The sequence below is a fragment of the Seriola lalandi genome, unplaced genomic scaffold (genome assembly GCF_002814215.2).
Source record: "Seriola lalandi dorsalis isolate HSWRI2012SDOR001 ecotype SW California unplaced genomic scaffold, Sedor1 jcf7180002054695, whole genome shotgun sequence".
Classification (NCBI taxonomy): domain Eukaryota; kingdom Metazoa; phylum Chordata; class Actinopteri; order Carangiformes; family Carangidae; genus Seriola; species Seriola lalandi.
Genome location: NW_019525248.1, coordinates 1,287,229 through 1,312,845, shown reverse-complemented (window position 1 = coordinate 1,312,845; position 25,617 = coordinate 1,287,229). Strand labels below are relative to the sequence as shown.

At 39.9% G+C, this 25,617-nt stretch overlaps 1 protein-coding gene across 1 annotated transcript in view; it reads left to right on the top strand.

The window, feature by feature from the left end:
• ntng2b (netrin g2b) overlaps nucleotides 1-24,187 on the top strand; it is a 64,895-nt gene extending 40,708 nt beyond the window's left edge. The window contains exons 6-8 of the mRNA XM_023423946.2: nucleotides 18,010-18,177; nucleotides 21,222-21,356; nucleotides 22,401-24,187. Coding sequence (XP_023279714.1) covers nucleotides 18,010-18,177; nucleotides 21,222-21,356; nucleotides 22,401-22,624 — 527 coding nt within the window. The 3' untranslated portion in view covers nucleotides 22,625-24,187. The remainder of the gene's footprint in view (nucleotides 1-18,009; nucleotides 18,178-21,221; nucleotides 21,357-22,400) is intronic.
• Nucleotides 24,188-25,617: the final 1,430 nt, after the last annotated feature.

Here is a 25,617-nt window from a genome sequence, read left to right as displayed (position 1 = left end):
CAAGAAAAGTGAATAAGCATTTTTCCCAATATGTTGATCCATTAATTTAAACTAGTTTATTTAACTAGGATACAGGTTGAAATAGTAATGATAATACAGCACGTATACTGCAGTATTATTTTGCTGATGATGCTTTGATATACTTTCCATTAGGACTATTTTTTAGGCTTGACTTTTTTTTTTTGACACTTTGTTATTTAACCTGAGTAAAGGATCTGAATTCTTCTACCACTGGCCACAGCTGAACAGATGACACAGCAACACCGTAGTGGAGCCTTACTGTGCACCTGTGACAAATCAAATGTGTGAGCCTGTGGATGTGCTTATGGACACTGACTGTGTTTTTGTCTGTATACATAATACATAATTCATCCTGTGACTTCCTGGAGGCCTTACAATGTACATGGGCCGTTTCCCTGACTTTGTATCTCTCTCTGATGTTAAAGTCAGATGGGGGTTGTCCCATCTTGAGAGTGAAGGAATCAAACTATATGGACATTCAGTCTTTATTTGTTCTGACTGACTGATTTTAGGCAACCCGGGCGCGGATGTGAGCAGATTCTGTCAGCCGCTTGAATGTACAGTAAAGTGGTCCTCAAACTCCGGCTTGCCCTGATGCTAAATTTAAACCTGCCATCTTGGTAGGCAGCGGACCTCTCATGTTCCACCAGGAAAGCACTTAGGACGTGGGAGGATTTTGGTACTGCTGTGTTGTCGTCAAAGTTTTTTTATTATTTCTTTCGGCTGAAGGAAATCCATTAAGAGCGTATGCTGAACAGCACAGCACTTTTGACTTTTGTTGTTTGGCTGACATCAGTAGGGGACTCAAAGAATTCACTGATTAGCTGTGATTTTGGAGGGACGGACAGAAGGATTAACGTTGCATAAACAGACTTACAGTCCTTTGTGAGCTTTTTAAAGCCTGCTGTGAAGGACCCAAACATCGCAGAACATAACATGTAGATTTCTTTATGTCTACAGTTGTGTGATCATGTAATTCCTCTGTACATTCATAATCTTGCTGAAACTAACTGTGGCTCCATCTGTAACGACAGACCCGATATTTAGTCAACTTCAGTTAAAATCTTTTTTTTTTAAGCAAAAATATCAAATATTTGCTATTAATAGCTTCGAAAATATGAGAGTTTGATCTTTTTCCTTTTTCAAATCAATAATGGAAGCTCCAAACTATTTTTTAAAAAAAGTAAGAATAACTGGGGAAAAAAGTGACTTTTAGACTATGGATGATTATTATTTGATTATCAGAATTGTTGGTGATTAATTTTCTATTGATCGACAAATGGATTTATCAAATAATCATTGCAGCTTTAATCCATAATGTCATGTTTGAGGTGTTATTTACTTGAAAGCTGTAGTTCATTCTTGTTTGGGGAGAAACATTCACCACCTTTAATTTATAAAATCAAAAAATGTACAATTACTTCACTTATTTTGCATTGTATAGAATTAAAAGTCAGTACAGACTAACAACAGTTCATTACACGCCTGGGACACTAAAAGAAAGATCATACCAGTGTAGAGTTGTATTTGTGCCTTTTTTTATCTCATGGTTTAGGGAAGTGTATTTGGCTTGAACCTGACCCTGATGTGAGAAACCCCTTGTTATCTGCGTATATATAATATATATAATATATATATATATATATATATATATATATATATGTATGTATGTGTGTGTGTGTGTGTGTGTGTGTGTGTGTGTGTGTACACACATGTGTGTATGTGTAGATTTATGGCAGACATATGGTGCACTTCAGTGAAACCCATAAATCATCTTCATCCCCTCTTTTTCCTCTCGGGGATCTGAGGTCTTAGGTTCCAGTCTCACAGAGCGGCCCGCCACTACTGTTTGTACACGCACACACTGACGCACACACTGACGCACACACTGACATACACACTCTGACACATACACTGACACACACACACTGACACACACACACACACACACACACACACACACACACACACACAGATATGCTCACAGGTTTTATCATATAATGTGGCTGAGGGTCCTGTGACATGAATAACCAGATCATATTATAATATTAGTTATCTGGAATAATACAACCTGGAACCTCAGTTTTCTCCTCCGACTCTCAACTGCTTTCAAAGAATCACTCAAAGCTTGTAAGTTATTTTAAAATATTAGAAGCAGCAATACAGTAAAATTAGAAAAAGTTGACTTAATCTTTGAACTGTGTAGAAGAGAGTTAAAGCAACCTGGGGTATTATTTTTCAGTTTTTCATCCGAATAAAAGTTGGTTATATAAATCATATTTTCAGTACCTTTTCCAGGAATATGAAAATGCAAATCCAAGCTTAGCTTTTTTTTTGTGTGGTTTCACTTTAAAATCAATGATAAGTTTGACTGTAGCCTGTGCTGCCCAAGCAGATGCATCTCTATAAACATTACAGCATACTTATAGGTTGGACAGCATGTCATAGTAGTTGTCATGTCCCTGCCCCAGTTAAGTCAGTGAGCATGCTCAGATGAGGATTAGCGATCTATTGGCAAGAGTCTGATCCACAGAGCCGCAGCCCATTGGTCAGCTGCATGGATGGGCGTTTGGCAAGGGGGGAGGGGAGGTCAGAGAAACCAAATCCTAAAACCCCGTCATACATCTACCTATCAAGCCACCGTGACCCCACATGACCCTACTTCATCTTTTAATTCAAAGTCAGATCCCAGGGCTGCAGAGGAGCCCGAGTGCAATTCTAGCAGATGCATAAAGTCACACACTCGAACATACATGCAAAAGGACAAGTATATACAAACTTACACACACTGGTGATCTATCTGTGCACCAACATCATCTCACTCCCGTCTATTGAAATCCTTGCATTTTGATAAAGGTTGAACTTGGCCTCAGACAGACGGAGATTGGATCATGTCTGGAAAATCATGTGACATATTAATAACATCCATGCTGTCACTCAGCCCGCCGCCATTAGGTGTCCTGGCAAACGTTAACTGGTCCCGAATCGCAATGGCTTCATTAGTGTGGAGTTAAATCAATGCCTAGCACTGTGGTAATAAATGATGAGAATGCTAAGACTGACAGGTGGCATTAAACATTATTGTTATCATTTCTCAGGCTGTATTAATACAAGCGACAAATTATCTCATTATATGCAAATGCATCTGTGTGGACGACACTTAAAAATGTGTCCGAGCAGGGAGCACATGAACTACCACTGTATGCTCGCGTAAGTGTATGTGTGTGTGTGTGTGTGTGTGTGTGTGTGTGTGTGTGTGTGTGTGTGTGTGTGTGTGTGCCAGAGAGTGTGTCATGGGACAGTTAGTGAGTCCATCTGTACAGACAGACAGGCACATGTTAGAGGATTATATAATGAATGAGATTAGATCGTTGATGCATTGCGTGAGAGAGTGATGGCGCTGTTGTATGGCTGAAAATGACACTAAGACCTTGCCTGCCAACTATTTGTTCTTTCCTTTAAATACAGAGTCCATTGCCTTCAGCGACTCCGTTTCTGGGGTTGGAAACTCACATTTCAGCTTACTAAGGCCTCACCATTTTGAACTAAATGAAGATAGGCACTTGCAAACTAGGTAGTATGAGACTTCCTGTGTGTAATGTAATTTAGACATGATTGTAGTGTGGCTACACTAGAGGAGAGCTGAGCTGTAAGAGAATGATATTATGTAAACTGCTGCTTTTATTGATGCTGTAGAGCTTTCAGAAAACACCCTGAACCCCAAACCTCCAGACAGCCAGAGATTAAGCCACCAGATCCCACTTCCCTGTGCCTTCTCCATCACTGTTTTCCAATGTGGACATGCTTTCCATGGACGTACTTAGTCTTGTTTATAATTATATGTTTTAGGTAACAATTGTTGATCAGTGACCAAAAGAAATCTGATAGTCTGTAGACTGTAAATCTTTATCATCAATTACCATCAGACCAGTAAATGTAAATGGGGTAATTCTAAAAAAATCCTGTTAAAATGTCAAAATATGTACAACATACATATATTGAATGTCTAGCATTGCGATTATGTTATTTTCTCTCATTTACTAGCTGTTGAATGAAAAAGTGGCCACCAAATATTTATAGACTCACATTAGTAAGAAATAGTGATGATTAGCCAGGACATCAGAACAGTATAAACAGAGAAGAATAAGTGTTTTCATGTCATCTCAAAGTTATATTGTGTCAGTGTGCAGGGCTACATGTATAAATCAGTAATTAATTAATTGCTGACGTGAAGGTGCAAAGTGAACATTTTCATTATTCATCAGCGTTCATTTCATCTCTCAGATCTAGACATGACAGAATTCAGTGTGCAAACACATATGCACACAACCATAACCACAACATTGTAAGTGTAAAACAGAGTAATACACTGACAAAGACTGTGTGATTCCCTTTTTACAACCACATTAACAATAGTCACACCTTTAACAATCACTGTGTTTTGCAGAAAAAAACACCACAATTTTCCAGCACTGAAAGGGTTGTGGAACAGCTTTTGAGTTTAGCCTATCTCAGCAGTGTGAAATCACACTTTCATTGTGTGTTCTCACTTCAGTGTGTATGAATGTGCATACTGGTGTGTGTATATGTGCACATTTGAAGGAAAAAAGGAAAGCTCGGCTTTCTTTGGATAAACAATCTGAGGCAGCATCTCTTATGCTAATGTCTTAGCCTGCTCATTCCTCATTGCATTTACATTCTCTGTCCTCATGTAACTGATGCAACAGACACCACAGCTCCACCGGCAAAAAGTAGAGTTACAGAAAGCTCAGCCCCACTAACAGACAATGTGTTACCCACCAGCCCTTTATCTGAGCCTTCACTGGCACCCCTGGGACAATCTGACACACTTCCTGTTACAACAGAGGTTCTCCCTCCTTCAGCATCCACTCCATCAGAGGAGCACCGAATTTCCTTGACACCAGAGGAGTTCACACCTTCAGAAACAATCCCCGAACACTCACATCTGTCTCACCCGGTCCCAAAGGAGTCCACACATCATGCAGTTGTTGATCATCATCATCACCACCATCATCCAATCACAGCAGAGTTCATCCTCCGTCCCCACTCTCATGATCACCATCACACAAGCCCGGTCAAAACTGAGGAAAAACACTCAGAGCCGAGGCATAGCGAGAGAGGAGGTAAGGCACACCCATAGTTCTAGATGACAGTAGATATAGTGTAGAGGCCCCTAGAAAACAGAATAATCTAATTTTGAATCAGGAGATCATTTTCATTTCCAGCCAGTGTGATGGTTTTTATGGTGTGGAACCCTTCTGAAATGGACAATTTTCAGGAGGCTAAAGTCCCTAACATGCTCTTATATACAAGCTATAATCATTTTATGTTGCCCAGCATCATATTGTATGTCAGAGACGCTTTTTCAATTTATATAGTGACAGTGAAATTTAGTTAATGTGGGTGAGTGAGTGAGAGGGAGTTTAAGGGTGGAGAGAAAAACAGGAGGGTGTATGAGCACTGGCAGTGGATGGTTGGTTAAAGTCTGAGTTCAGTTGACATGGTCTTTGCATCATTCAGAGACAATGAGAGAATTGTGCAGCAGACACAGGATCAGAGTGATGAAAAGATATGACAAGGTATCAGCAAAGACAGAATCAGGACTAAGCCCAAAACATCAATTCCCCAAAAATTTAACCTCACCTAAACAAACATAACAAAACATTGCGTCGTTTACGGGCAGCATTAATATGTTAAGTGTCAAGATATAAATAAAATGATCACGTGTTGTTTGAGGTCACTTTCTGCTGGTTCTGGCATGGCGTCAACCTGCCAATGAGGGAGCAGATGAAGAGCTCCATCACTGTCATGGTTTACTAAGCCCAACAGACACTCACACACATCCTTCTTTCAGTCAGTGTGGAGCAACGGGAACCCCGAATGCTCAGGCTGCCAGTGTCTGATGTCAGACGGTTGGGCTGAGCTGATTGAGATTAATGCCAAGAACGGTACGAATCACTCCTACCCCCAAGGCAGCATGGGTTACTGAGATTAAATGCATTTATGTTCACTGCTGTGCTACATCAGCCTTTGAAACAACCGTGATTCAGAATTCTGCTTTCCCACTAGAGAGTTTCTTCCCGCCAGCATGTGTACGCACGTGTGTGTGCAACCGTGACAGATGTGTGAGAGAGTGGGTCTAGTGGGGCCAGAGTCGGACATGAGTAGAGCTAGGTAGGGGTTACTTCGATGAGATGTAATGATGGCATGATGCCAGTTGTGTGAAATGGTCCAGGGTGCTGTGAGAACAGCTGCTGGAGTCCTGTCTCACTGGAGCCCCAGGGAGGGGGAGGGATGAAGGGGGGCGAGTGGGCGGCAGATAGCCTGAAGGGGGACGCTCCGCAGGGGAGCGGGATGCTTGCAGGATGCCCCTCTCTGAAGAAGACGACTGGAGACGTACATCGCCCGTGCAAAAACACCTCAAGGGGAAACACAGATGGAAGCATGCAGCACTATATTCTCTAACGGTCTGGTGATCATTAGTCCCTCAATGACATGCATGGTGTGGTCGCTACGTGTGATTGGTTATCTGTATTTTCAATCTTAATCATCTCTGTGAGAAGGAGAGTAGTGTTTTGATTTATTGAACTGTGCCTGTGTAGCAGTAAATGGAGAGGTAGAAGTAAGAGGAGGGTTGATCCATAAACTGAACTAGTTTCACATCTCTTCTTCTTTCGTTTGTGCTCACTATAGCTCTAAAAACTTGAAGCAAAGGATCCTGGGAATGGCATAAAGCCCTCTGGGAAAGTGGAACATACAAAGAAAAAGGGAAAAGAAGGGGAAAAACTTGAGCAAGAGACAATTAAAAATGCAGTAAAAGTGGGATGTGTGTGCAAAGTTGTCTCTGGTAGTATTCTGATTCAAGATGTTTTGTGGGAGTGTAGCACCAGAGAGAACATTAAATCTCAACATAAGGAAGTACACCCATGAGAAGATGTTACTGTAATGTACTACAATCTACTGAATCTATGAATATTCAAATGGGTAAATACAATAACAAAAATAAGAGCACAGACAGATCCTGTTTCTCTATCACGGAGGGGGAACAAAGAAACCAGCTCAAGCAAGTACCAGTCAGAAAATTTTATGACATTCAGATAAAAGGAAGTGCATGTCATTTCTTTCACACCCAGAGTGAAAGCATAGTGATGAAGGAGTTTCTCAAGCCTCTCTTACTCTCACAGCTTTTTCCCAAGCCCAGGGCTGAGACCCCTGATGGGGCAATCCACTAACTGACAGGGAGAGAAAAGAAGAGAGAAGGAAAACAAGGTCTCGGAGGAAGACAGGAAGAGAAAGAAAGGCAGACGATATCAGTAATCTTTACCCACTGCAGTATCAGCCTAATTATAAAGTTCCTACTGTTCAGGTTGCTGAGGACAGAGCATGTAAAATCTACCTCACATGATGTCTTTTCTCGTTGTGTTAATGATGACTGTGGTGTGTCAGTCTCCCACAAGTCTGAGGAACACGTACACGAGACTCATGGCCACAAAACAACGTCACCTGAGCACGGAGAGAAAAGGAAGGAGGAGGAAAAAGAAAGAATAACTGAAAAGACAGGTATTTCTTTTATGTGTAGTAGAGGCAATTCTTGTAGATTTATAGACTGTAGTTTAGTTATGGTGCAGTAAATCTGCAGTAGATAAATTTGACAGCTCACAGTGAGACCCTAAATACTGAAAACAGAAATGTATCTAAATTTATCTCTTCACTGACATAATAATCTGTCAGTCAACTTAAGCTGTAGAGCTACATCATAATTTTGCCGTGTGTCATATCTTTATCTGAGACAATGACTGAAGCTGAAGAGCAAGAAATGTAATATCTTTTTATTTATTGTTTAGGATGCTGAGAAAAGAGAAATTAAATCTATCCCGCAAGATGTTTTCTTCTTGTTACATCAATGATGATTGTGGTGTTTCAGTCTCCCACAACAATGAGGAACATGCACATGAGACACATGTTCACAAAAAAACCACCTCACCTCAGCACGGGCAGGAGGCAGAGGAAAGAAACGCTGAGAGGAAAGGTATCTCATTTATATGCAGTAGTGGCACTCTTGTCAAATATACCTCATATCTTTGTTTATTGTGTCAATGACAACCATGGTGTGTCAGTCTCCCACGATTCTGAGGGACACGTACACGAGACCCATGGCCACAAAACTACACACTCATCTGAGCATGGGGAGAATAAGGGGGAAGAGGAAAACGAAAGCCACGCTGAAAGGAAAGGTATCTCCGTTGGATGTACTGTAGTAGTGCTTGTAGCTAACTGTAGTTAATTGTAGAAAAATGCAGTAGATAAACTTTCAAAACGCGTTAAACTAAAAGGTGTAAACAGCAGAAATGTATCTAAATTTTTGCTTCTTTTGTTTGTTTGACGGTCAGTCCTCCACAAGCCTGAGCAACAAGTACACCAGGCTCAGGGACAGAAAACCAAAACCTCATTTGAGCACGAAGATAAAAGGGAGGAGGCAGATGAGGAAAAAGAAAGAAAACCTGAAGAGACAGGTATCTGGGTTATGTATAGTAGAGGACAGCATATAAATCTATAGATATATGTAGTCGGGCAGATGGACAGTAGACCAAAGTTAAATTTGACAACTCACAGTAAAACTGGAAACAGCAGATACGCATCTAAAGTCTTACTTGTTATTTTAATAGCAATTGTGGTGTTTCAGTCTCCCTCAAGTCTGTGGAACACGTACATGAAACTCACGGCCACAAAACTACGTCCTCTGAGCACGGGGAGGAGAGAGAGGAGGAGGGGAAAGAAACAAAAGCTGAAAGGAAAGGTATCTCTTCTATATGTAGTAGTCTTCCTAGATTTACATACTTTAGTTCTTTTGTTGTTGTGGCTGTAAATATGCAGTAGATAAAACTTTCCTCACAAGCTAAACTTGGCAACTCATTGTGTAAAATTGGCCTCTGAAAACCAGGAAGAGCAGATATGCATCAATACTTTCTAATATTAATGTTTTTAATGATTGTGGTGTGTCAGTGCACCACATGTTTGAGGAACACATACATGAGACTCATGGCCACAAAACAAAAACCTCATCTGAGAAGGGAGGAGGAGGAGCATCATACAGAGAGAAAAGCTGAGAGAAAAGGCATCTGTCTATCTCTGTGTTCTGTAGTTGTGGCTGTAGCTAACTGTAGTCAGCCTGTAGTGGTGGAAATAAACTTTCACCATGGGTTAAACTTAGCAACTCACACTAAAAAATTAAAAACACCAGAAATGTAACTATATTTTTGCTTGTTATGCCAATGATGATTATGATTATTATGTCAGTCATCCACAAGTTTGAGGGGCGAGTACATGAGATTCATGGCCACAGAACCACAACCTCATCCGAGCACGGAGAGAAAAGGCATGAGGCACACACCGAGAGAAAAGCTGAAGAGACAGGTATCCTGTGTTTTAAGTCGTGGTAAAAGTGTTCTTGTAGTTTTATATTTAAAAATTAACTTGGTGTGCCGTAAACACGCAGCTGGTAAACTTTTACCGTGAATTAACTCAGCACTTGTGACTGAAAACAGCAGAAATCTGTCTCATTAGTGACCTTAATTTGGTAGAGAATGACTGAACGGAGGAGCAAGGAAAGGAAAAGACCCGAGAAACAAGTTTAAAACTAGAGACCATCTCGTGATGGGATCATATCTGCTGCGACACCCTGCAACATGTTTTGTGATTGTATCTTGCTCAGTTGTGACACTATGGCGGTGAATATCTATCCACAGACAGACAGACATATAAACACGTGCCAAAATACTCAAAACCACCTTTGTGGTAGTTCCTGCTACAGTAGATGTCTCCAGGACCACATTTTCCCATGACGCACACAAACAGACTCACAAGATGAAAATAACAGCAGCCACACTGTCACAGCTGGAAAGAAATTATATTTACTAGTTGTTTAGGTTGCTAAGACAGGGAAGACAAAATTGATGTTTTTACTTTGGTATGTCAATGATGATTTTGCTGTGTCAGACCCCCACAAGTCTGAGAGACACGTACATGAGAGTCACGGCCACCAAATAACAACCTCATCTGAGCATGGAGAGAAAAGGGAGGAGGAAGAGCATGCAGAAAGAAAAGGTAGCTGTTTTCTGTGTGCTGTGTTAGCTGTAGCAATCTGTAGTTTACCTGTGTAGTGGTGGAAATATGCACTAAAGAAAACCCCGGGTTGCAACTCACAGCAAAACATGGTCCAATAAAAAACTAGAACCAGCAGAAAAATGCAGTTAAATATTTGATTGTTATTTCAATCACTATTGTGGTGTTTCAGTTCCCCATCAGCCTGAGGAACACTTACATGAGACACATCATGGCCACAAAACAACAACCTCATCTGAGCATGGGGAGAAAAGGGAGGAGGAGGAGGAGAAAGAAAGAAAAGGTGAAAAGACAGGTATCTGTTTGTAGTACAGTAGTAGTAGTGGAGGCAATGTTCTAGATTTACATAACAGCAAATAAGTAGCAGCTAAACTCGGCAATTCACAGTGTAAAATGGGCCCGTGAAAACAGCAGCAGTGCATTTAGAAAATGTGCGTTATATCAGTGACTATATTGGTGTTTCAGCCCACCACATGTTCGAGGGACACATACACGAGTCTCATGGCCACAAAACAACAGCCTCATCTGAGCACGGAGAGATAAGACATGAGGATGGGCATACAGAAAGAAAAGCAGAAAGGACAGGTATCTTCTTTAGATGTAGTGGAGGAAAAGTTTTCATAGATTTATACAATGAAGTCTAATTGTCATGGAATAAATATGCAATTGATAAACTTTTATTACAAGACAAAATTGCATTGATAACTGAAACTGATAACTGGAGGCTGCAATTATTAACATGTTTTTGCTTGTTATGTTCATGACAATCGTTGTGTGTTAAGTTTCCCACAAGTCTGAGGGACACATACATGAGACTCATGGCCACAAAACCACAACCTCACCTGAGCACGGGGAGAGAAGACATGAGGAGGCACATACAGAAAGAAAAGCTGAATGGAGAGGTATCTTTTTCAGTACCAGTGTAGTGTACCTGTAGTCTTAGCAGATGAACCCGAGTTAAACTTGGCAACTTTCAATCACAAATGTGGTGTGTTAGTCCCCCACAAGTCTGAGGAGCACGTACACGAGACGCACCATGGCCACAAAACCACAACCTCATCTGAGCACGGGGAGCATGGGGTGAAAAGGCATGAAGACGCACATAAAGAAAGAGGAGGTAACTCTTTTACATGTAGTGGTAGCAATTTCCATGTAGATTTAATACAGTGTTTTAGATTATTTATAACAGGGCTGTCACCTTTTTAAAAATTCAGGTTTGAATGAATTAAAACGTGCGTTTAATATGTTCTAATTAATTCAAATGCAACCCACATTACCTAATCCCAGACTACATTGTAGAACTGATGCTGTTCTGAGATAAACTTCCACCACAAGTTAAATTTGGCAAATTACAGTGAAAAATAGATGCCTGTGAATTTGTCTCTTTAGCAGCATCATAGCCTGTCAGTCAATTTAAGATACAGGGCTCAATTCATTCAAATGTCATTTATATATATATTTATGTTATTGAGGAATAAAGTGAAGAAGATTTACTTTTTGCTTGTCATGTTAATGACAGTTGTGGTGTTTCAGTCTCCCACAACTCTGAGGAACATGCGCATGAGACTCATGGCCACAAAACCACAACCTCATCTGAGCATGGAGAGAGAAGGCACGAGGATGCTCATACAGAAAGAAAAGCTGAATGGAGAGGTATCTCTTTTAGTACCAGTGTAATGTACCTGTAGTGTTAGCAGATGAACCCGAGTTAAACTTGGCAACTTTCAATTAAAAATGTGGTGTGTTAGTCCCCCACAAGTCTGAGGAGCATGTACACGAGACGCATCATGGCCACAAAACAACAACTTCTGTGCATGGAGAGGAAACGGAGGAAAAAGAAAGGAAAGGTATCTTGGCCTTGTAGATGTATATATTGTAGTTTAGTATGAAGTTGCTCAACTTTTACCATAAGTGCAACTTGCCATCATGTAGCCAAAATAGGTGCCTAAAAAGTGCAGCAGAAATGTATCTCAATCTCAATCAATTCAAGCTAAATCTAAATTTGGCACTGAAGTCATAGCATTACTGTTTAGGTTGTTGAGGAAACAGCATAATATCCTCATGAGGTGTTTCTGCTTGTTATGTTGATAATTGTGGTGTTTCAGTCTCCCACAAGCCTGAGGGACACATACATGAGACTCATGGCCACAAAATAACATTATTTGAGCATGGAGAAGGAGTGCATAAAGAAACCAAAGGTATCTCTTATATGTAGCAGTAATAATGTTCTTGTACTTTTACATACTGTAGTTTACCTGTTGTGACTGACAAATTTTTACAACTTAAACTCATAGCATAAAAAAATGCTTCCCTGAAAATTGAAAGCAGCAGTTTGGATTCTTATGTTGATGACAATGGTTGTTTCAGTCTCGCACAAGTTTGAGGAACACGGACATGAGAGTCATGGCCACAAAACAACATTGTTTGAGCATGGAGAAGGAGTGCATAAAGAAACGAAAGGTATTTCTTGTATATGTAGCGGTGGTAGTGTTCTTGTACCTTTACATACTGTAGTTTACCTGTTGTGACTGATGATGACAATGGTTGTTTCAGTCTCGCACAAGTTTGACGAACACGGACATGAGAGTCATGGCCACAAAACAACCTCATTTGAGCACGGGGAAGAGAAGCATAAAGAAACGAAAGGTATCTCTTATACATGTAGCGTTGGTAATGTTCTAGTACTTTTACATATGGTAGTTTACCTGTAGTAATGGACAAACGTTCAGCCCAATTTAAACTCATAGCATAAAAAATGGCCTCCTGTTAATTGCAAAGAGTAGAAATGCATGTAAATTCTGGATTCCTATATTGATGACAATGGATTGTTTCAGTGTCACACGAGTCTCATGAACACGGACATAAGAGTCATGGCCACAAAACAACAACCTCATCTGAGCACGAGGAAGAGAAGCATAAAGAAACAAAAGGTCTCTTGTATATAGCAGTGAGCAGCCATGTTGTAGTACTTTTACATACAGTAGTTTACCTGTAGTGACAAAGAAACTTTCAGCACAATTTAAACTCGTAGCATAAAAATGCCCTTCTGAAAATTGCAAGCAACAGAAATGCATGTAAATTTTGGATTCTCATGTTGATGGCAATGGCTGTTTCAGTCTCGCACAAGTCTGAGGAACATGGACATGGGAGTCATGGCCACAAAACAACAACCTCACCTGAGCACGGGGAAGAGAAACATAACGAAAGAAAAGGTATCGCTTGTATATGTAGCGGTGGCAATGTGGTAGTTTACCTGTAGTAACAGACAAACTTTCAGCACAATTTAAACTCATAGTGAAAATTGCAAACAGTAAAATGCATCTTAACTTTGGATTCCTATATTGATGGCAATGGCTGTTTCAGTCTCGCACAAGTCTGAGGAACATGGACATGAGAGTCATGGCCACAAAACAACAACCTTATCTGAGCACGGTGAAGAGGATCATAAAGGAAGTAAAGGTATCTGTCTTATATGTAGTGGTGTAGATTTAGATACTGTAGTTGTGTTGCATTAAATATGCAGTAGATAAACCTTCCTCACAAGCTAAACTTTGCAACTCCAGTGTTAAACTGGGCCAGTATAAACAGCAGAAATATATCTGAATTCATCTATCTGCATCTGTTCAACTATATAATGGTTTAGTGGATAAACTTAGGCTGTAGAGTAAAATCTTAATCTCGCATTTTCTATTTGAGATACTAGGTGTGAGAAAAGGGAAGGAAGGGAGGACCAATTAAAAACTCAGATATTTTACTCATAAGATGTTTCTGCTTGTTACGTTCATGACTATTGTGGTGCAACAGTCCTCCACAAGTCTGAGGAACATGAACATGAGACTCACGGCCACAGAACAACTGGGCACGGGGAGGAAAGAAAAGCTGAAAGGAAAGGTATCTCTTTTACCAGTAGTGGTGGAGATCTTCTCATAAAATGTATCTCATATCATATTACCTCAATTTTGCTCATTGTGGTGTTTAAGTTTCCCACAATTTTGAGGGACACGTACATGAAACTCACGGCCACAGAACAACCACCTCATCTGAACACGGGCAGAAAAGGGAGGAGGAGGACAAGCACACAGAAGGAAAAGCCGACAGGAGAGGTATCTCTTCTATTTGTAGTGGTAGCAATATATGCAGTAAATATATTTTAGTGCAGTAAATATGCAGAAGATCAACTGTCACCGCGAGTTAAACTTGGCACCTCACACTGAAAAATGGGAACTGGAAAGAAAAGTCTCTAACTTCCTCTCTTCAACAGCATGATAACCTGTCAGTCAACATAAGCTATGAGGCTAAATATTAATTTGCCACCAACAGCAGCGCCATATTTTTAACTGAGACAATGACTGACACTGAAGGGCAAGAAATAAAAAGCAAACAGGAGGATGAAGTGGGAAAGAATGGGTAGACAAGAAAAAGGAAGATGAATTTGACATTAAAGATGCTCTTGAAGTAAACACATTGTTGTTTCTATGTTCAGAACAGTGTGAACATTATTACATTTTCATCAAGTTTTACCTCTTGCTGTTTATAAATAGTATGAAAATGTATTTATGACACTTGGCTAAAAAACAAAAAAAAGAATATTTAACTTTTTCAACACACATGTATTACATTATAGTATGTGAACAGGTTTACAACAAATATGTGGATATTGTTGTCTTGTCAGTCATCTTTGTAATATCTAGTTTGGTTTAACAGCCTGAGATAATCATCAATAGAGATTGATTTGCAAGCTTTCGCTCCTTTGTAGTGCACCACGTCTTTGAAAAACCGGAGGGGGAAAGAGGGAGTCATGAGACCACAAAACACACTTCTGGGAAAGAGGATGAAGACAGAGAGAAGGAAAGAGAGAAAAGGAAAGGTAGAATCTGAACACTTGGTATAACAGCACAGTGATTCATAACTGGCTGCACATCGGGAGCCAAACTTTATCATGATGAGGTTAATAGGTGGCACAGTATTGCATTTATCTAATATGTTCCTGCTCCATTAAATGTGGTGATTCGAATCATTTGAGCCCACAGTTGAGTCATCTTTCTCTTGGCTGAATCTTCCACGTGTGTCATCAGTGCAAAATAAAGTTTAACCTGCCTCTTGAAAAGGTTCTGCTTTGCCGACCTGACAGAAAAACACTTTTTAAAATATTTAATGTTGACGAACCAAACTAAATGTTTCCCAGAAGAGTTTTTGATTTTAGTTTTAAAAATTCTTTCTTGAGTCGATTAATCATGTCCCACAATCGTCTTCAGCAGATGAAGTCCTGTTGACGTGGCATTGTAGATGTTCAAATTTCCATTTTTGAGCATGTTCAAGACTTCTCATCCTTGTGTGGCTTAACGTTAGAGTTAGAGTTAATTGTTTTCTTGTGGAATCAGTGGTTGGTAAAACACTCACATAACAAGATCCACTACGCCGTTGTGAGGCTTTTGATTCTATCACATGAAGAAGAATGTGTCATATGATCATTTCTGTTGGCATTATTTTGCCAACTGCTGTTTCCAAAGTCAAGAATTAACTTTTAATCTCATCTTTGTTTTGAAAATTATTTCATATTTTCATTTGAAAACCTAATGGATGCTTTAAAAAAAACGAGCCACATCAGATTGCAAATATTAAAAATAGTGTTATATTAGATTTAACTTTAAATATCTTTACTCAGGTGCAGCACTACAGAAGTTCCTTGCATGTAGACTCATTAAATCCTGATTATGATTTTTGGGTTCTCTCCAGCCACTGAGTGAGGATTTTATCAGCTTCATAGAACAAAGCAACTCCCTTCTTGTAACGGTAGAATCTAGTGGGAATCCCATCCACCTAATCCATACGACCTCTCTGTAGAACTAATGCTCACCTATAAGATAGACCTGCTCCGCCTGTGTGACGGTATAGTGCTGTAGACGACTGTGGCACAGTGAATGATGAGCAGACGACTCTTACACAAAGATTCCTTCATCCCTCAAGGGCTTCTGAAACTCTTGATCTCAGGAGAGCCCCAGGCCAGACAGTTGTTTGGGATCATATACGATGATTTCAAAGGTAAGAGACCAACATGAGCAGCACATGGTCTGAGGATACAGAGGGGAAACTTGAGCTTGGTGAAATTCTTAGATCAGTGGATTGTAAAGTCTTTTAGTCATTTGACTAAAGTGTTGAGGCTGATTTTCAGGGATAAAACCTGTGGGAAAATTCCTTTCATTGCATGTTATGTGTTTTTTCATTTTGCTAATTTTTTCCCTTGCATCTGTGACTCCCTCGTGGTTGTGTTTGCTTTATGTGCATGATCAAGGTAAGTGTTTACCTTAACTGCCCACACTAACATTTCTGTATACTGATTTCAGAAAAAGATGCTTGTTAGCAAAGTATACCATTATTCTTTCATCCTCACACAATCTTTGATGCAGACAGCTGTCTCTCATTCTCTGTGTAATCGTCTTTCACCGTTAACAATTCACAGCTGATAAATACCAGTAAAGCAGCATCTTGACTAGTAACGTTAATTTGTGGAACAATGTCCCATTGCCTCTCTAGTCTGTGGAGTAATTGGCCATTTATATTTAATTAGGCAGTTCTTCCCACACTGCTAGCATGGTTCCCTCAGTGCTGAGAGAGGCATTTTATGGTGCTCCTCTCGCTGGCTTCCTTTAAACCAGCTCATTAATATTTCAGCTGGCATCATCAACCAAACAATAATAAAATAATAATGTGACGGCTGATTAAACAGCTAAACTCCGACTTTTTAATGTGCATTTAAATGTGTATTTGCATAAACATGCCTGGTAAACGCCTCTTTAGAGGACAGTGATGCCTTGCAGCCACTATTGCAGCCAACTTCTAAAGCTTAATAAAACCTTAATTAGGTAGCAGCCTCAGCCAAGATAATCGTAGCGAGAATGTAGAGCAAAACCCCTCCACCTCTCGCTGCATCCCTCTGCACAATGCAGATCCGACGGTAAATGATATCAGGCTTTCATTTCTCCCTCTGTGGAAAAATTACACCATTCTCCACAGCATCATTTTTTAGCTTTGGTTTAAGGGTGTGAAATTTGGAAGAAGTCTTAATTTATCAAGCGTTCCAGCATGTAGAGTAAAACTTGCATTCAAATCCTCTCAGATAATTCATGAATTACAAAGAGAAAATTTAATTACAAGCTCTGATTGTGCAGCGCATTATGAAAGAGAATTTAAGTCTGTGGAGATGAAGAACAAACTGTGAAAAGAGAGGAGAGAAAGAAGGTTTTTTCTCAGGTTAATCGGGGTCAGACTGATTCCATAGTGCCAGGTGCAGACGGAAAACTCTTACTGTACTGTATCACTCACCTCAAACTCCCTTTGTTATGATTCTGTAGCTTATAATCAACTCATGCCATAATGCAATTAAATTCCCAGACACAATTAACATGCCTGTACTCATGCGCCTGCACCCATATACATAAACAAGCATGTACACACACTCGCGCACACACTCGCAGGATAGTGGAATTCCCATCAGTAATCAGTGCAGCACAGTGAAGCAGACTCAGCAAACCTGTGAGTGTAGTAATGGAGAGGGAGTGGTCTGTCTTTATTGAACCAATATATAGTCAGAAAGGCAAGTCATAAAACACACACAGAGTCATTCATTTCTTCACTGACGTCTAAAACTAAAACTTTCCGACATCTGTTAGTGCAAGTCATTTATCACTTCCTACTGTCGTCAAAGAGTCCTGAGAGAATGCAACGGATTGAAAAAAAAGATACTATCCCACTCCAATTTTTCTACATTTAAATTGCAAGTTCAACATAAAAATGTATAACTATCCTCCCCTAAGAAATGAGTTTAAATCGTCTCTTTTATTTTAGACTGTGAGTGCTACGGCCACTCCAACCGTTGCAGCTACATCGACTACCTGAACATCATCACATGCGTCAGCTGCAAGCACAACACCAGGGGCCAGAACTGCCAACACTGCAGACTGGGATACTTCCGCAACGCCTCTGCTGAACTGGATGATGAGAGCGTCTGCATCGGTCAGTCAACAAGGGGACAGGGGAGAGTATGTGTAGAGGGCAATGGTGTGTGTGTCACTATGGTGGTAGAGTGTGTGTTCTGGGTGATTGACAGAGAAAGCGGAAAAGGATATGCTAACTGTTACTGCCTTCAAAATTCAAGCACCCCGACAAAGGACCACACCTAGGAAGTCCAGTGATGAAATTCTAACACATGTACTTTCTTTACTTTCTTCTTTACATACTTTTGAAAACATATTTTTGTTAAAGCACTGTCAGATACAAGCTGATTGTGATTATCCACATCAGTTCAACCGTGAAGAAATTGTTATACACAATCCTATAACCACAGGGAACGCAAAAGTAATTGGACATGTTAATGAACATGAACTTAAAGCCGCACTAATCAACAATCTTATGTATGCAGGATATCATGTCATCATGCTGGTATCTCTGTACATGATAACCCAAAAACAATACACTAGAAACCTCATACTTAAGACGGAGTAGATATGGACAGTTATAGATGAGCTGATCAGATTTTGGTACATATTAATGAGATAAAACTGATTTTTCTGTTAGCATTCTTATTGATAAACTACAATTACTATGAGCATACTTGTTCTTTTGTTATGTAGATCATGGCGGGACATAATGCAAGCTGAGGAGGCTATTTGTAATGTGAGAGGGGTCACTGCTAGTGACAAACCCAAAGATTTATCACCTGACTCTGCTGTCCCCATCAGTTCTACTGATCATTAAGCATCTTTCAGCACATTGTTTGTTTTGGTTCACTCTCACTCTCATCAGCATCATTTCCAGATGAAGCGTGCTGCTGTTTTCAGTGACAACATTCTCATAAACCAACTGTACAATACCTACTCAGCACGAAACACCAGACAAAGACCGTTAGCAGCTAGCTGGTCTGCTGGATATGTGAATAGGCAACCGTTTTATAAAAGTTGATCAGAACAACTTTATAAAGGTGATGATATGTCAAAGTTATGTTTAGAGCTTATTTTGCTGCCCCTAAGTGTACAAAAAAAATGTATTAATGCTAAGGCTCTATCAGGCGGGAACTGCAGCCATCATCACTTCTTTATTTCAGGGGTTTTTTTGCCTTCAGTCTGGTCTTAAGCAAGTGTAACAATGTGCTGAAGTGACTGACTTGGTCAGTGAAGAACTTTCCATCGTTTGGATGTTCAAAACTTTTTGAGTGTTAATGGTCACTAGCCTACTGCATTGTCCTTGTCTGCTACTGTGTGTTTCAAAAGGTTTACAAGTCCAACCCCATTAACCTAATATTGATGCAAACACCCTGAAGCATCAGACTACAGTTGATTAATACTCTTTTTGGACAGTGATATATGCAGTTTGTTTGCATTCATATTCGTATTTACTCTTTCTACACTTTCTACACCTTGTTAAGGGCACGTCCTAGTAAGAGGTCACTTTGTTTGCATTGCTGTGGAGCAAAAATATGGTGTTGATTTGGATCCATCTGTAGGTGGACTGCAGGGGGTTGGAGGGTAAACTCGCCATGGTTGGGGAGCACACAGGGCCAGGCCTTGGAGTCAGCACAAATAAGGCCCCATTAGCTCATCTGCCAGCACACTGGCACACTGAGCATGGCAACAAAAATCAGTTCACACCATCTCTAGAGCAAGAAACAATGTGCCCTCTAACACTAATGCATTTCCACACATTTTACACAGCTACACATTATACACACACATTCAGTCTCAGTGGCTCATATACAATCCCAGTATTAATGCACATGACCTACAGACACACGAATACCAACCGCCTCGCTGTGGTTGTGTAATCTGGGCATCTTGGCCTGTTTCTCCTTTATGAATATTTTATAATAAATTTGTTAATTTGATCTTGGGTTTAAGTAAAAGACAAGCTATCTGCTAACATCAAGTCACAAATGCAGCGCAAATATGCAGATCTGCAATTTTTTACCATCTCTGATCTGCTACCAGCTACCACTGATCTGGATATCAGTCAGCGTCTAAAAATACACGTATTTGTAATGATAATATTGTGCAGACATCTGAGGGAAACACAGAGAATTCTAAAAAAATAAAAAAAAGATCCAAAGAGAAATTCAATGTCATCTTGTCTTAAAGAGAAGAAAACTTGAGTGGTAAATCTTTGTTAGACTTATGTGTCATGAATCTCAGTACAAAGTTCACATTTCAGTACAACAAAAAAATGTTTAGACAGGTAGCTATAAGGGAGAATTAAGGGTGTTTCTGAGGTTAACTATATGTTTGTGGTGTGGTTATGATTGGCCATTTGAATCATAAAGTTTGATTTCATTTCAACAAAAAGATTCACAACTGTTCGAAATACCACAATGTTCCCTAAACTTATTCTATCTGCCTTTGAAAGCAGATATCATACCGTCAAAAGAACTTGCAGTTCTATTTAAATGGGATTAGTTTCCCAAACAACATCTGAGATACTTAGTACTTTCTGACATAGGACATCTGTCATTTCATTTTTCTGTTTAGATGAGTCGCTGTAGTCTCTTCACAGTGTTAGGATGTGTGATGGGCGCCAGTAAATTTGTTGAAAGACTGTTCTAAAACGTTAACCTCTCAGAGACCTTGGGAGTAGTTTGTGAAGAGGTGGCATTCTGCGTGAGAAAAAAACTGAGACCTATGATATGCAGTTAAAACATGCAAAATGAAATGCCTTAAATCACAGTCGTTTCTAGTCCTGACAGCATTACATGTATCACAAGCTGTGATATATTTAGTACACTGAAACTGACACAAAAAACTAAACCTGGAGAAATAAAAGAGCCTTAATTTTGGGTCTGAATCTGCAGCATCTTGGGACATCTCTGTACTCTGGAGAGACTCCACCTTATATGCAAAGTACTGTAGCTCTGAAGTGCTTCAATACCAAAGACAAATCTGTGGTGTGACACACATGCACACATTTTTGGCTGAACTTAATTCAACTGTAGATCAAATCCCCCAAAAAATTACAACAGGCAGGAATTTCTAAATGACACTCTCTCTCTTTTTCCTCCACCACTCTTCCTTCAGAGTGTAACTGCAACCAGATGGGTTCTGTTCATGACCGGTGTAACGGTACAGGCTTCTGCCAGTGTAAAGATGGTGCCACAGGGGCCAAGTGCGACGACTGTCTGCCAGGCTACTACTGGAAACAAGGCTGTTATCGTGAGTATAAGGACAGCAAATTTTTGTGGGTTCATGTCTAAAAAACCAGGGTTGAAAAAAATGTTGTAGCCTTCCAGGTCCCTCCTGAGTGCATCGCCTGATGTTTTCTTTACTCCTGGGGGAATAGATCATGTAGCTGATTAGCAGCATCAGCTGCTCCTTTAATTGATGACCCTGTCACACCTTAACCCCATTACAGGGAATCGCCTTCCTCCACCATCTACCATCTAGTCAAAGGCCTCAGTCTCAAACAGACCCACCCCCTTTCAATGTAGGTTTATTTATTACAACATAGGGCACATTGTAGTAAATAGTAGGACAGTATGTTTTAGGTTTGACATCTTACTCCAATACTCCGATGCATCAGAGCCAATTACCTTTGGTGTAATAAAAAATGTTATCTGGTGTAATTATTTCTTGTCATGGAAGCCTGATTCTCTCTCAGAACATTTTCAGGTCAAGTATCTTGTGCTGTACAACTATCTCTGCACATTTTCTAATGTCTTTTATAGCATTTTAATGATGCTATTTGTACCTCCAATCATTACTTAACACATCACACATGCAGTGTATTTTCTGCTGGGTTTCAGACAATGATTTTAACTTGACCCTGAGAAAATGCAGGCTCAAGAGAAACAGACAGAGAAAAGGGCAGCAAAAACAGAAAAGGCAGGTGTTACCTGTTGTTGTCCCTGAGGCAAAGACTGGAGAATTTATCTTGCCTATTTCCTTCCTCCTGCTTTCTATTCTACTTTGTTCTCTCTGCCCTGAATTCTGCTCCTGCCCCTGTATCGCTGTTTCCAATCATGCATTTTCCAACATTGCCCCTCCTTATCCTCACCCACCTGTCTGTCACTTTGCCATACATCTTTCTTTGTGCTCTTTACTCCCCCACTATCCTTTTACCACCTGTCACTTTGCTACATCCTCTTTATTCCCAACTCATCTCTCATTCTCCTTACATCTGCAATTCCTTCACTCTCCCTCTTTCCAACTACTTCACCCTCTCCTGCTCTTTCTGTCTGCTTTCATCTCAACTCACAGCTAACATTTGCGATGAAGAGATGCTCCTGTGCCAGAACGGAGGAACGTGCAACCAGAACCAGAAGTGCATCTGTCCTCCAGAGTTTAAGGGGGTACTGTGCCAACACTCCCGCTGCGAGGCGGGCAAGGACTGCAATGCCGCCTCTTCGCCGCACCTCTCCATGGCCACCCTGCTGCTCTGCACTCTGCTAGCCCACCTGCTGGCCATGTTAACTCCCCACTGAGCCACGAACCCCCACCCCACCCCTCAGACCAAGGAGTGTATGTATATGTGTGTGTACGTAAGGCGAGGGGAGACCCAGAGTAGGTAGGGCCGTCCCAGTCATGGACCCAGTGAACACACACACACACACACACACACACACACACACACACACACACACACACACACACACACACACACACTCTTCAGCAGCACTCGCAAAAGAGCACACACACACACAACACTTACTATCCCCGGTCACCTTTCAGACACTCAGACACACATACACAGACACACACACACACACACACCTCACAGGACGGTTATGATACCGAATGTGTGCTCAGCTGTGGGAAGAAGGACAAACAGAGAAAAACAGGGAGTGACCTCAGAGAAAAGAGATGCAGACGAAGGGGAAAAAAAAAAAAAAAAAATCATACCAACCACTGTTCCCTTTATTTCTGAGCTGGAGCAATGTGCATCAAACCAAAAAGCATAAACAAAACACTTAAATCACCACTGTTTCACTTCAAAGGGAATGGCTGTTGTAACCACAAGGACCTTTTTTTTTTCCTTTTTTTTTTTTTTTTTTGGTTGATTTAAGGATCTCACCTCCTTAAGACTGATGGCCAGTGTGTGTGGTCAGACTCGGTGAGAGGACAAGACACGTTGACACGACAAACAGGTCGGGAGGCGAGCTTTGCATTTGATCCTGCTGCTGAGGCCTACATAGCATATTAACCAGGTTTCATTTCCTCTTAAAAGATGAGACTTGATTTTACATTTATTCTATTTCTGCTGCATTTTTTAAAAAAAAATTATATCTTCAGTCATTGTATCTAATGTGCCCACTAACAGTCGCTGAGATTATACATATTATATAATATCCAGGGGGTTACGAATTATAAAAATTTAGTCACTATTATGGTTGTTATAGGAATGAGTGATTGTTGCCACACTTAGCGAGATTTAATCTTCACACAGTATTCAGGAAGCAGAATTTAAGAGAATTTAACTTATCAGAAGTCTAAAAGAGAGAGAAAAGATATCAACCACGTATCAATATTATATGACATTATTTGACTATTTTTTGTAGAAATTATTTTTGTTTGGAGTTACAATAAATTATAAAAAATGACATTTACAACTATTCCAAATGAGCATTTTATTACACCGAGTGTAAACCTTGCAGTAAATATGACTGTTATTTGCCTTCTTGCTTGTACTTTTTTCATTCAATCAAGTGTCCATGATTAAATGCTGTTAACATCTTTTTTTCAGTGGGGTGAAAAAAAAAAAGAAAAAAAAAATCAAACAAGTTGAGACAAGAGAGCCATCACTCCCAATCATCCATTTGATCTATTTCATCCACTTTGGACATGGTGTTGAATGCTCATCATTACAAATGGATTATTCCAATTTGAAATACAACAGCCTGTCTGACAATCACAAAGAACTGTTTTCCTGTCCAGAGAATATAAATTATTTTACTCTGATAAAAGTTGCAAAGAGCTTTTATATCTGAAAAATGTCACTTGCAGATGCACCACAAGTAATGGGCTAATTAAAAAATATTTTCCATAATACAAACAGTGGAGACACACTGATTCAAAATGGTCCTGGGAGACAGAGCGACTGATCCTGAGGCCAGATTTTCTTCTCTCCTCCAGATCGTTGATATTTGCAAGACTGTGCCAGTGACATATTGCATTTAGCAAAAATGTCCTTCAAGTTCTTCTTTAGCAAAACTACAACATCATTTCACTGAGAATTGTTCTATTGCTGAGTCAGCCCAGGTACACAGTGGATAAAGAGACATGAATGCTGCATTACACCAGGATACAGTGTACATCAAAAGATAAAAGCGAGACTAAGCCTGTGAGAAATGACAAGACAAGGATTCTGGTATTGCTCTTCTGTTTCTGAACTGATGGTAGCTGTATTAGCTATTCTGTGTGTAGGGTTCATCCCCTCTGAGCCTGAATGGTGTCAAGAACTGAGACTTGGGAGGGAATAGTTTATGAATGTAGAACACTGAGAAATGATATAAAGGAACACACTTCATTGTGGATCAGAGAGCAGGTAGTACTTGTAACCAGTAGGAAATGTACTGCAGTATATTGTATGCATTAATGATTGACTGTCATACGATGTTTACACACAGTACAAACATCCCAGAGGGAAAACAATACTCAGGTTCTATTAATATAAGATCCATCATATGAAATATGACAGATGTACATAGACTGAAATATGCTGATTCAGTCTTGAATTAAAATAGAAACTCTGACATTATGACAAATTCAGAAGTTCAACGCTCTAAAATTTAAAAGGAATAGTTTAGAGGTTTTGGGAAATTCACTTATTCTCTTTCGAGCTGAGAGTTTGATGAGAAGATTGGTACGACTTTCATGCCTGTACCGTAAATACAAACAGCAGACAATTAGCTTGCCTTTGCATAAAGATTGAAAGCAGTAAGAAAGCGCGAAGCCAGGCGATCAGTATCTCCAGATCAACAGACACCTAGGTTTTTTCTAAAATCAAATTTAAACACTTTGACAAGATATATATATTGCATAGAATGATAATCATAATAAGAAAGAAAATAAATAAAACACAAGCAAATAAGAGACATTCACCAGTTTGACATTACATATCTCACAAAAATAAATAAAGAGCAAACAAAATAAAAACAAATACAGAAATTCTGTAAGTTATAAATGACACAACGGATATTTCCAGGGGGACACTAAAAACTCATCACTGGATACATGAACCACCTATCAATCATGATCGAAAAAGAATTAACAATGTTTATTTTTGTTTATTTCTCATGAAATGTGAATCTCATATTCTAGTATGGTAAATAGTTAATGATAACGTACCTACTAGCATTAGCCAATTACCAGTGCATTCAGTTTGAACTGTCCCATGGAAACTTCTATTGTGTTTTCACTTAGTTCAATGTTGTGTACGACTTGCAGCATTTCTGTGTTGTTTTCTGTATTTGTAAAC